Below are 13,281 nucleotides of genomic sequence, written 5' to 3'. Positions count from 1 at the left end.
ACCTGGACAGGACAGGACGGACAGGACAGGACAGGACCTGCTCCATTAGGACCCAGTGCCTGCCGAGCCGGGAACGCCCTAGGGTTCCAGGGCCGGTCGCACCTTCCCCGGGGTTGACATGCAAAGACTTCACCACTTGATATTCTGAACAAGTTTATTGAAATATAAAGAGATCACTGTACATTATGGGGCTCTGTCCACGTCTAAAGAATGAGCAGGAACCTCCTCCCGCTCATCACTGAACACGAGGAGGAACCCGCTGAGCTCAGATCGGAGCAAGGCACCGTGGTGCTCTCGCCCCACACCGTGGTGCTCTCACGCCCCCAGGTGGTCACCCTGCATGGGGCAGGATGCTCCCGGTCGGTCTGCCCCCTGCTGGAGGCGCCAGACTCAAACTGTTTAAATCCACCGCCCCGCCACGCCCCCGTCCAGCGCTGCGGTACCACTGCTGCCGGGGCGCCCTTGAGCCAGAGAGCGAGAAGCCCCCCTCATCAGAACACACAGTATGTACAGAAACAGTCTGGGGGTCCCTGCGCCCGCGGGCCCCTCAGTTGAGCTGGCGGACGATCTTGTTGACCTCGGCGCCCCTGAACCCGATCGCCCCCAGGTCCTTCATGACCCCGCCCTTGTCCCGAGCGGCGTGGCGCGCCACAGAGGAGGCTGAAGGCCGCAGGAAATTGTTGACCTTCCGGAAGTTCTTCCCAACGGAGTAGATCTCGTGGATCAGGTCCTCCAGGCAGATGATGCCGTGCTCGCCTGGTGGGGGGGGGGGGGGGGGAGAGACACTAGGTGAGAACCAGGTGAGAACCAGGTAGGAGAAGGTTTTGTCTGGTTTGGTTTCGAGGTAAGTTAAGGCAGCAGACTCTCGCGAGATTGTAATAAACATCCCAGTCCTCAACAACTCACAACTACTAGTAACATTACTGTGAGCCCATCAACGTTATCGAAACATTAGGTTTGTACTCTGTCCCTCACACACAGACTTCTATCACAGACTATTTCCATATCGATATGGAAATAGTCTGTGATAGAAGTCTGTGTGTGAGGGACAGAGTACAAACCTAATAAACTCAATTCAGTCCAGTTTTATTGCAGGGAAGCGGTGGTTATACTTCTACAACTGTGTTATGCGCTATCCAACTGCGTAACCATGGGCCCCTCGAACCCGGCTTATTAAGGTGAAGGCTGATTAGTTGAAACACTAATCAACCTTGTATTAGCAGGAACAAGGTTCCTGCTAATATTGATGGGGAAATAGTCAGTGATAAAATTAGTTTGTTTTATTACAGGGAGCACGATTAGGGGATGGCCTAGAGAATAGTGTGTTTGTGTGTGTGTTATTGCAGTATAATTATGTTAAAGGTTTGATGTTGTCTTTTTGCACTATTAACATTTGGAGGATGGGGAAACATTATTTCGTTCCTCTTTGGAAGTTGTCGCATGGTCGGTCTGAAAATAAATCCTTTTGACTTTGAAACAGATAATCCCCTGTTCCCGTTCAAGTGAGTCATTTAAACTCAGGCCGTTGAGCACTCATCCAAAGCGATGAACAATATTTCATAGTCAGAAGAAAGAGAAACCAAACGTCACTAAGTTAACCCATCCCCGTAAACAAAGAGAGCTCGGTGAAGGCCCCGTCCACACGAGGGGCGACCGTCAGAGGCACCTCGGACGTACCCAGGTGCTGCTCGATAAGGTTGTTGTCCGTCAGAGCCACCCTGCGCTTCTTGATCTTGGTCTGTCCTCTCTTCAGGATCAGCTCTCGGACCGACTTCAGGTTGGGGAACCTGTTGGAGGGGGGGGGGGGGGCGGGGGTGAGTGAAGCTAACGGCTGACCAGCTAAGAACCTTCAACCACAGAATATCATACTTCTGCGACAGGGTTGCCAGATTGGCAACACTGCCAAACTGCCCACACACATCCAATTGGGTCAGATTTCCCCCCAATATGGCAACACTGATCTCAGGGCCATAACCATACGACAGTGTAATCAGTGTAGGGTAGATGGGTGTATACTACAGATTCACCACACAATACAATATTATGTCTGAGTGGCGATACCATATGCATTGTGATTCTGTAATTGTGAGACACAATTATGATTTTGCATGTGCAGTTTTGTCTTGCGTGGATTTAATGTACGGGTACGTTTAAATTGTTTATATCAATGCATGTTAGCCTGTTTACCCCTACGGCTGGACCCCGGATACAGCTAGCAGCATGTTAGCATGTGCACCAGGACTACAGCTAGCAGCATGTTAGCATGTGTACCAGGACTACAGCTAGCAGCATGTTAGCATGTGTACCAGGACTACAGCTAGCAGCATGTTAGCATGTGCACCAGGACTACAGCTAGCAGCATGTTAGCATGTGTACCAGGACAACGGCTAGCAGCATATTAGCATGTGTACCAGGACTACAGCTAGCAGCATGTTAGCATGTGCACCAGGACTACAGCTAGCAGCATGTTAGCATGTGTAACAGGACAACGGCTAGCAGCATGTTAGCATGTGTACCAGGACTACAGCTTGCAGCATGGTAGCATGTGCACGAGAACAACAGCTAGCAGCATGTGTACCAGGACAGACTCACCCCCAGGCGGGGGACGTAGGGGCCTCCACCCCTTCACATGGCAGAGAGCTCTTGTTGATTTGATGAAGACTCAGCTGGAAGAGCTTCCGAGCCGGAACATCTGGACTGACCGTGGCGGACCTTGGGGCTGACGCCTTTGATCCTGAGGAGGAGGAGGAGGAGGAGGGAGGAGCTTGAGACGGAGGCAGTGTGGAACGACACCTCAGTGGAGTCTGGGGACGGGTCCATAACACGTCCATGGGTCATACAGCTCCGAAGAGGTTGATTTTGTAAGAGGTCGCGGTTTGTTTTGTTTTGTTTGTCACTCTTATGAAGTGGGCTGTGGCTGTACGTGTGTAGTTTAGAGCGGTTCCCTGTAATTTAAATAGGTGGGGGGTGGCATCAATGTCAAGAATCTTTTACAGGAAACAATTACAGGATTATTATGATTATGTCTATTGTGACCAAATGGAACCGGTTCCACTGTTGCTGAAACCAAGAGCCGAGGACTCCGCGGAGCATAAAAAATGTTTGGTAATAAATACCACCAGAGAAAAATCTGCCGCTCCGCATCTCTGGGGGAGGTACTCTTGATCGACAGGAAAGAACGGATTCAGAGAAGGGGTCCAAATCGTCTCCTACGGAAGACTCAACTAGAACTTGTATTCGAGGATACGAGACGGCGGCGACAGGTCATTCTCAACAACTTACACTCCAACGGTTCTCCTGGTGTCAGTAGGCACCGGCTATAAGTCAGTTCTACAAGCCCCTGAGGCCTCCATCAATCACAGAGTAAACACCTATTATTATTTTCTATTAAGATATCTTACAAAAAAAGCTGTTTGTCGCCCAGTCCGTTAGGATTGTCTCCACACAGTGAAACCCTGGTGGGATAGGTCTAGTTAAGGCGTGGGGTTGGAGCCCATACAGTAATTTACTCCGCTGAAAGCTTTCTCCTGAACATTTACCGCCTGTCGACCCCGAACAACAAGCCTCACAATCAGAGTCAAGTTGTTTGTTTCACATAAGCTTCTTGTTGGAATGGTGTTCAGCTTAGGGTTGCCGCGAGTAATACGCTCGTGTATTACCGGTATAAACGGTATTAACTTTTAAACTATAGGTCAACCGCCATCTTCTCCGTCAACTCTCCCTCTCACACTCGGTGACAGCCGGCTGGCAGCGCGACCAATTCTCGGCGTCTTATAACGTTCTATATACAATAGTATAATATAATTTTATATATCATATATCACGGCCAAAGCTCTTGTGCGCCTCCGGATGGCCGTAGCGCGGGGAGCTCACGTAGGGATTTGGGCTTACGCGGGGTTTGTTTACTGGGTTGCTATGGTTACCGGTCTTATAAGGAAGCACGTCAATTCTCGGCGCGACACGTCTTCCCGCAAAGAGCAGAGACTGTGGCCTATCTACACATTACATTTTCTTACTCATAATTATATTATTCATTTTTTACGGAATTTGTTTTTTATTACTGAAAAAAATAAAATAAAAAAAAGAACTCGCTGTTGGCCTCAACACCGAGTTAATCGGTGTTGGCCTCAACACCGAGTAATCGGTGTTGGCCTCAACACCGGTAACACCTTTAATACTGTATACCGCGGCAACCCTAGTTCAGCTCCATTCCTATAAGATTAAGCAAGGAGTAGAAGTACACTGTCATGGTTTTATGGCCCAGTGATGAAGCGGTTCCATGGTCGGCTGGTCTCGGCCTCTACTCCACTCTTTGATGCGCACGGCGAAGGCAGCTTGTTCTTGGGGGGCAGGGCGGTGTGAGGGCGCTGCTTTGAAGCGCTCCGATGCGCGTCTCGGTCCCGGCTGGCCCGCGTGCCCTTCACTCAGAATGTCCTCAGTCTCTTGAAGCGGAGCGGCTTCCCCTTGGAGACCTGGAGGAGCCAGCACAGGGCAGCGTCACGCACGGGGACCGAGTTCAGAACCACCTCGTTGAAGACCGGGGTTAGGCCTAAAATAATTTTGGTTTGGTTCCGGTTTCCGACCCGCCTGTCAATTTATGTGTGACCAAATTATTTTATGAGCTTTATAAAAAAGAAATATTTTTTTCTGCAAACTATAATTACGTTTTGGTACAGCACCTCTTTGTTCTGTACAAGGATGAGCACATTCTCTCGTTTTTAAATGAAAACAACCTACCTATCATTCGCTGCCGCTGGAAAAAATAAAATAAATTCCCAACCTACCCCTGACCTCACTGACAACCAACGTGAACCAAACTTTTTTTTTTTTTAGGCCTTAGGAGTACATCGTGTCAAGGAGGCCTGCAGGGAGACCTGCAGACCAAAGGGGGTTTGAGCTATAACCTCTGGGCTCTGGAGTCATACGTCTCTGCATTTGTTTCTCTGCCGACTCCAACCTCTGACTCTGGTTAGAAGAGAGATTTGTTGTCTAAGGGAATGTGTCTAACATAAACGATCGTCAGTGCCTTGGCACTGGTTCTACCTGAACATCCTTACTGAACCGACAGCTAATGGTTTCACTTCTCTCTGACAAATGTTCCTTATTCGTAGTCGCTTGGATGGAGACCGCTAAATTCAGCCGCTCACCCTTTCAATGGTTACAGTTAGGTAAACAAAACTAGCCGTGTCTCTTTGGCCAACAAAAGCGGTTATATAACAAAACAAAAACACTGTTGATCAGGATACTCAGAGGGAGCCAGAAGTAAGTGTCAAGTCAAAGCACACACACAAACAGCCTCACGACACGTGAAGATCGAGCCCAATATTCGGGTCTGCTGTGAACAATCCAAAACAAAGATCACTTTGTAACCAGTACACAGGAGAGGGTAAGGTTCAGAGTATCGTACCCTGTGAATCACAGTAATAGCTTCATAGAGTTTACAACATTGATTATTCCGTTTAATGTCGTGATCATCACGATTCTCGTACCTTTCTCTTGTCTAGCAGGGCGAGCTTAGCCTGCGTGGCCTTGATAGCCTGGTACGCCTTCCTCTTCTTCAGCAGATGCTCCGGGACCAGCTGGATCACCTTCTTCCTGCAGACCAGTTTAAAAAACAACATCAACAGAGACCTCACTGGACGTCGGCGACGACACGAAACAGTTACACAACCAGCCGGCCGCCATAGATATAATCCTTTAAGACGACAGGACGGTGACGTTGAGGTGCTGGAGAACACATGGTTTCGATTCTACAGATATCACAGCTATTAGTTCTACAGCTCCTCTCATGAGGCGGTAAACACAAGCACACCGACACTTTAGGTACCGAACTCGGCAGGACAAAATACAGATGCTACTCCTTCAGTATGGTCACGGTATTAGAGGCGTTCAGTTGTATTTTCCTCTGAATATAAGCGGTGTGTCGGGGTCTTCTGTGAGACCAGGGGCTGCTCTTGCTCGAAGCAACCCCGGCAGCAACATGTGAGCTTTAAACCCTAAAGTCTCCACCGACAGGACCCCATCCCGTCCCGAATCCACAGCCCCACGGGTCGTGTGGACCGCCGAGGAGACGGAGCGGGAATCCGAGCCGGGAAAACAGAGGATGGACGCAGATATTGCCGTTCCAATGTGAAGAAGAATACTTACTCAGGTTCCGCCATCGTGGATGTTGAAGAGCGTAATGCAGCGGCGCGTCGCACGACAATGACGACACAGCGGCGCTCCGGGCTCGCAACTCAGAAATGTAAAATTCTATATTACTATATTATACTACTATATTATGCGAATTATATTATTATCTTATTATAATAATTATTATTGGTTATTATCATTATTGTAATATAATAATATAATAAACATTATTGGTTATAGTATGTTTTTTTTGTTATGGTCTTATTAACCATTTAATCCTTTTCCAAATGGCCGAATTTATTTATTTCAATTCCACAGGATAAAGATACATCAGAAAAAAATCAGTAATCAGATTGAGAACAGAATAATAAAGTTACATGAAGGCTTTCATATCATAGGATCATCTGTAACCCAGCACCCAGGCTGACATAACAAAGGATAAACTGTAACCAATCCATGCAGGCTGTGTATTGAAAGAATCTGCGTGATAACGAGTCCAGTTACGATAAGGTAGTTACTGTTAAGGTAGTCAAGTATGTTTAGTGTTAAGGTGGTCCGGTATGTCAAGGTACTTCCTGCAAGGCCGCCTTAATTCACGGGCTTACCTGTGTTGAAGACCCAGGGCCTACGACTATCAGGAGGCCTATCATACTGGCTCATGATATGAACACTGATACGAACACTCTCAGGCCCAGGGCCCAATGGCAGTTAATGCAGGCCTGCCTACATGATCTTAGATCTTGGATCCAGAAGCTGAACAACACTCTAAACTTCTGGGAGGAGTCGGCATAGAACCTGGGCAGGAAACTAGGAAGTGTGAATTACGCAGTGAGAGGGGCTCTATTACTCTTTAAAGAATCTTTATCTCCGGCGTTGGTGGCAGGATGTTTCTGCTTCCCGACGGCTAAAGTCACGGTATCAGTGCTGGCCGAGGTTGCCTTCGCTGTTGGCCAAGAAAGGAGCCACACCAGTTTTGGTTCCCCCAGCCATTGCCGGTAAAGATCCAACCCACATAAGGCCCGCCTACACAGCCCGGCCCCAGGCACACAATTGGTCAAAATAAATTTGAAGTAAAAAAAATGGCACGCCCCAGTCCCCAAGATTTTAGTTTTTCTCCCATCAGACCATAAATGTTAATCTGATGTCTAATTAGTGAACCCACTTCCACCACAACTTCCTAAACATCCCCAGAGGACAGACACAGGGAGGGAGTTGGTTCTTCGGGAGAGCCTCCTCACTGTGTGGACCAACAAACAGTGAATGACGAGCTCCAGAAGAACCAAACCCCTCACCACAGAGCGCCTCCAGCTGTTGTTCCGTACGGGCAGGTGCGCCACGCTGATGTTCCCCAGCAGAGTCGGGACACGGGAGTCTTTTTGAAACATGGTATCGGTAAGGGATGTTTTAGTGAAGCCGGGAGAGACCGTTACCATGGCTCCACCGCTCAGAGCACTACGGTTCTTTGACAAGGACCCTAAACATTCCTCAAGTAGGGTTCTTTGACAAAGACCCTAGCCGTTGATTAAGTATGGTTGGTTCCTTAAGACAGACCCTAACTGTTCATTAATTATGGTTCTTTAACACAGACCCTTACCGTTCATTAAGTATGGTTCTTTAACACAGACCCTAACTGTTCATTGAGTATGGTTCTTTACCACAGACCCTTACCGTTCATTATGTATGGTTTTTTAACACAGACCCTTACCGTTCATTAAGTATGGTTCTTTAACACAGACCCTAACTGTTTAGTGCAGGGGTGCCCAACCAGTCGATCGCGGTCTACCAGTAGATCGCCGACAGATCCCAAGTCGATCGCGAGGGGTGGAAAAAAAAAAATGAAAAAAATTTTTTTTTTTTTTTAATAAAATTAAATTGCGCGGGACATATACGTGCGGTAGCGCATGTGCTGTTAACAGCAGTTGAAAGCCGTCAACAGTAGTTACACACTCCTAAACGTTGGCATGGCTGAGGGGGGAACAAGCTAAGACTACCATTTTCACCCTGAGTGGGAGGAAGATTATTGATTATCGTTGAGAAGGTGCCGTGCGCAGACGGAATGAAACCCCCCCTGAAGTCCGTAGGTTCACGCACCCCCCCCCCCCCCACCCCCCCCCCCCCCCCCCCCCCCCCCCCCCCCCCCCCCCCCCCCCCCCCCCCCCCCCCCCCCCCCCCCCCCGTCAACAATTGTTCTCTACCACCCCCCCCCCCCCCCCCCCCTCAACAATTGTTCTCTACCCCCCCCCCCCCCCCCCTTGAAGGTAGGTTTGCTGGTAGATCTCGGGAGGTTGGCTACTTGAAAAGTAGATCTTGGGTCAAAAAAGGTTGGGCACCCCTGGTTTAGTGAGTATGGTTCTTTAACAAACGAAGCCAGACCCTAACTTTGACTATGATAATAGTCAAAGTTAAGACGATAAGACGTGTTAAAAAGGAGAACTTCAAAAAGGCTTTCAGGAGCTGGAGCTGAGAGATCCAAGCCGGGATTCAGAGATCCGATGGTATCTCCACTGTAGGCATACCTGCACCCAAGGCTTCTATTGTTTCTTTGTTTCAGGGTAATAAAAAATGAGGAAGTCAAATGGGGCTGCTCAGGACTTTGTTTTAACAGGCAAAGAAATGACACCTGCGACTTATGGTAATTAGTAGGTGCCAACCTGTTAGTGGCCCAAGTATAATAGCATAGGCATGGGCAGACCTGTCCGACAGGTGTGTGACATACCAGAGCAGATGAGCATCAAGCATCTGACCTCCCTCACCTCACCTCAGTCCCGGCAGAAGGCAGACAGGTAAGGCTGCTGACACACTGATCCTCATGCTCCCTACCCAGACTCACCTTCACTTTGGAATCGGTTGGATTTACTAGGACGTAATTTTTCTAAATGGTATGTTCCTGAATCTCCCATCTGGAATTAACGAAGAACCGTTTTATCGTGTGTTTTACATACTGTCTATGTATGTTATGTCTGCCATGTCCACATCGTAAATAATACAATTAGTTTTGATTCTAGGATAACAAGTGAGTGGGTTTTGAGATGTCTCTACTAGTGCTGTCAGTTAAAGGCGTTATTAACGGCGTTAAAGCAAACCAATTTTCACGGCGTTAATTTTTTTATCGCGCGATTAACGCAATTTAGTTATTTATTAAATTATTTTTTTAATTTTTGGCTCAATACAAAGAAGCAGTACCCTGACTGCTATGTTCAAGGCAGCATGTTTGTATGTTCATCGTTTAATTGCACTATAGGCTTTTTTTTGTATCGTCCTGTTTTGATCAGTATGCCAATGTTGTTATCAATAAAAAAACATTTCCACAAGGCAAGCCGATGCACTTCTCCATGTTGATAAGAGCATTAAAATGAGAAAAATTAATGCGACAAAGAAATCCAGGGATATTTAGCATAGAAAAAAAATTGCGTGAGTTAACTATGACATTAATGTGATTAATCGCGATTAAAAATTTTAATCGCTTGACAGCACTAGTATGTACACAATTTTAGACTATATAATTACAAATAATGTGATTTTGTCTACAGAAGGATTTTATCCAAATATCTAATAGTTATCTTTGAGGATCATTGTTAGAATCTTTGGTGGAATCTCTGTTCTAGAAGTGGACAAAAACCATGCACGAATACGCACGCACCCACAATCACACGCACACACAAGCACAAACACGCCCACACCCAGACATGTAAACGCCCGCCCAAACGCACGTGCGCGCACACACACACACACACACACACACACACACACACACACACACACACACACACACACACACACACACACACACACACACACACACACACATACCCATACATGTGTGTAATGTGAGTGTAATGTGTGCTGTAAAACACTTTGGGTGTGTAGGCCTACTACAATTCTAAATATAACAGTAACGATGTAAGGAATAATCACCGTCCTCAAGGCAGGGCCATAAACAGTTTGATATGCCCGGCTCGTGGACGGCTTACCTTCCACGAGCCGGGCATATAAAACTGTTTATTGCCCTGCCTTGAGGTGATTATTCCGTTTATTCTACTTCTCGCCGGCCAACATAATAAAACAATTCAAATACTTTAATAATTAGCCTTTTTCTTATTCGTATTGCATGCTTATTAAATGTATACTCCGTTTAAGTTCATCTCCCTCGAAAAGTAGTTCCCTTTAGAACTACGGTGAATAACGTTAGCTCAGCTGTAGGTAACTCGTTTCTATAGCAACCACACAAGGCTGCATCTGATCACTAGTTTAATAATGTAGCTGCTACATTCGTATAAAGTCAGCTTTAATGACGATCGATCAAACATTTTAGGTTTATTTAAGTTTTATTTTTACAATGGACCTCATGTTTGAAATGTATGTGATAGAAAACGATACAAGCAGCGTATTGATCTACTGTGCTCAGTCAGCAGCAAGTAGAACCGACAAGTCAGCGGGCAATATGCCGGATTAATGCACCCCTCCCAGCCAATCAGAATCGAGCATTCAAAAAATGAAGTAGAATAATATTACTTACTTCATGATAATCAACATATCATCAATCGTTTTGTAGGTATAACGAGGACAGATCTGGATCTGGCCAAGTCCCCCCCCTGGAGTGATCTCTGGCGCCCCCTAGGGGATGCGCTAGCATGGCCCCGCTGGACCTGAGTATGCCCAGGAGCCGCCTGCCCCTCCTCCTGCTCCTGCTGCTGGCAGTGCGGCCCAGTGAGGAGCAACTGGTGTCCGTTCAAACTGAAACTGTTGCAGTTGGTTCTGCAAGCACATCAAGCAGCAGTAAGGAGAAGGCCCCGGTGGTGGTCTGCCATGAGGCTGGAGGAGGGGGGAGCTGGATGTAAATCATGGCTGATTTACATCCAGCCCCCCCCCCCCCCCCCCCCCATCCAGCTCATCCTGACATACACAACGTCCACAGTTGATTCGGCGCACCTGATTATTAGCCTTTAACTGATGGTGATCTGGGATATGGAGGGTTGCTGTTTCTGCCAAGGCATGATGCCCCCTCCCATAGGAGAGTCATGTGCCCCTCCCATAGGAGAGTCATGTGCCCCTACCATAGGAGAGTCATGTGCCCCTACCATAGGAGAGTCATGTGCCCCTCCCATAGGAGAGTCATGTGCCCCTACCATATGAGAGTCATGTGCCCCTACCATAGGAGAGTCATGTGCCCCTCCCAAAGGAGAGTCATGTGCCCCTCCCATAGGAGAGTCGTGTGTAACCTGTGGACGTGTGTCTGTTAGGTCCCATTGAATACCTTCTGGAGATTCAAGTCCAGACCTCTGATTTGGTGGAGGTCAGGAACCTCCAGAACACCTTGAAGCTCCCCACAGCCCTCTCTAACACCAGTGACATCACAGGCCTCAACATCACCACAGGTGAGCCACACACAACCCCCCCCCCCACACACACACACACACACACACCACACACACACACACACACACACACACACACACACACACACACACACACACACACACACACACCACACACACACACACACACACATCACCACCACAGGTGAGCCACACTGAACCCCCCCCCCCCCACACACACACACACACCACAGGTCAGCCACACTGAACCCCCCCCACACACACACACACACACACCAACACACAACACACACACACACACACACACACACACACACCACACAACACACACACACACACACACACACACATCACCACAGCTTAGCCACATTCAACCCTACACACACCACAACAAGTGAGCCATACTCAACCCCGCACTCATCAACAGCACCAGCTCCACTAAAGCCATCTGATAACAAAATAAGCTGCCATTAAGAAGGAGGTTAGGGTGTAGTCACTAATCATAATCTATTAAAAAAAAAGACGCTTCAGTTCAAAGCGACCTATGTGAATTAAGACACACCTCGACAGCGCTGTCAACAAAGCAGCTCATCGGGAGCAGTTAGGGTTATGCACTCATCTAGGAGGGGCTGGGGATCTAAGTAGTAACCTCCCAGTTACCAGTCAACCGGATCTACCTCCTGAGCTACTTCTGTGAAGAATTATATCCGTGCGACTGGCGTCCAACCCGTCATGTTGATGATTGTTGTCTGAGATGACTCACGATTCACAGGAACCACTCCGGGTAGATCATGGTGTGGGAAATGAGGGCAGAACGTGTTTATAGTGCATTGTTTTTACCACTGGTGTCACTGGTTGATGGGATGATGAAGATGATGATGATGATGATGATGATGATGATGATGATGATGATGCCGACAGATTGATTTGGCTATCTTAATTTTCAAAGAGGTTACAGATCTACCAATAGCTCATAAAGAGCAGAAAGGATGAACAGGGATTCCCTGGTTCCCGGAGCTGTCTCTTACGCCCTGTGACATGTTTTATCCTCCTCAGTGTGCGCCCTGGTCGCAGATAGTTTCCAGTGTGAGTGCGAGAGTACGTTCTTCTGGCCGTTAGACAGCTGCCAGCGGTATGGAAGCTGTGGACAGCCGGAAGCCACCTGTACCTGTCTCACATCCCTGCCAGCTAATGGTCTCTTCTGCCAGCCCAGATTCGGTGAGAGCCTGATCCCTGAACACTCTCACTGTACTTCAACCTTGCCTCATGTTAAAAGCCCACTATGCTTTCAAAGGTATTCCCAAGAGTGGCGAGTTGAAGGTTTTTTTTCTGTGTGTACCAGCAGCCCTTAATGTTCCTTTCGGAGAATAACAGAGGGCGAATGGTCTCTGTTTTCTAATGCGAGACGACTGCCTAAAAATGATTTTGTAAATCTGTGGATATAGTACAGCTCTATGATTGCTGCAGATGTGGCGCCGTCCGTCGGAGGTCAATGTGATGTTGATGACGGTCATTGAAGTCGTATTCCTATGACGGAAAAGAGCTGAGCTTTGTGTAGTCACGACCAAATCACTTCCCAGTTGCAATTCTGTCATCAAAGTCGCCAGGTATGTATGTTCAGAGTGCCCTCATCTGTCCCCACCTTTAGAATGGCTGTACGAGGTGGAATTGGGCATCCCTGGTTCCCTGGCGATGGCGGCAGCGTCTCAGGCAGTCGCCAGGCCAATAATTAGAGGGATCTCCGTTTCTGGTTCTCAGCTCAGCCAGTTCTGTTTCTGACAGAGGGTTAATCACCACAGGTAAAGGCCTCCAC

At 47.8% G+C, this 13,281-nt stretch overlaps 1 protein-coding gene and 1 pseudogene across 1 annotated transcript; one reads left to right on the top strand and one right to left on the bottom strand.

Annotated features, from left to right (window-relative positions):
• Positions 1 to 123: 123 nt before the first annotated feature.
• LOC130374067 (60S ribosomal protein L7-like 1) lies at positions 124 to 6,247 on the bottom strand (annotated as a pseudogene).
• A 2,658-nt stretch (positions 6,248 to 8,905) lies between these two features.
• Positions 8,906 to 13,247, top strand: LOC130374872 (adhesion G protein-coupled receptor F5-like). The gene is made up of 5 exons (XM_056581849.1): positions 8,906 to 9,011; positions 10,685 to 10,908; positions 11,373 to 11,507; positions 12,525 to 12,686; positions 13,117 to 13,247. Exons 2-5 carry the CDS (start codon positions 10,764 to 10,766, stop codon positions 13,245 to 13,247), a joined length of 573 nt encoding a protein of 190 aa, XP_056437824.1. The 5' UTR covers positions 8,906 to 9,011; positions 10,685 to 10,763.
• Positions 13,248 to 13,281: the final 34 nt, after the last annotated feature.

Source organism: Gadus chalcogrammus, chromosome 21, assembly GCF_026213295.1.
Source record: "Gadus chalcogrammus isolate NIFS_2021 chromosome 21, NIFS_Gcha_1.0, whole genome shotgun sequence".
NCBI lineage: Eukaryota > Metazoa > Chordata > Actinopteri > Gadiformes > Gadidae > Gadus > Gadus chalcogrammus.
Note: the sequence above shows the minus strand (reverse complement) of the source record. Positions and strands in the feature narration are given on the sequence as shown.

Coding starts and splice junctions, on each gene's coding strand:
- LOC130374872 (XM_056581849.1), top strand. CDS start 10,764: ATGGCCCCGCTGGACCTGAGTATGCCCAGGAGCCGCCTGCCCCTCCTC. Junction 10,909..11,372: donor TGCAAGCACATCAAGCAGCA/GTAAGGAGAAGG, acceptor TGTGTCTGTTAG/GTCCCATTGAATACCTTCTG. Junction 12,687..13,116: donor CTTCTGCCAGCCCAGATTCG/GTGAGAGCCTGA, acceptor CCCCACCTTTAG/AATGGCTGTACGAGGTGGAA.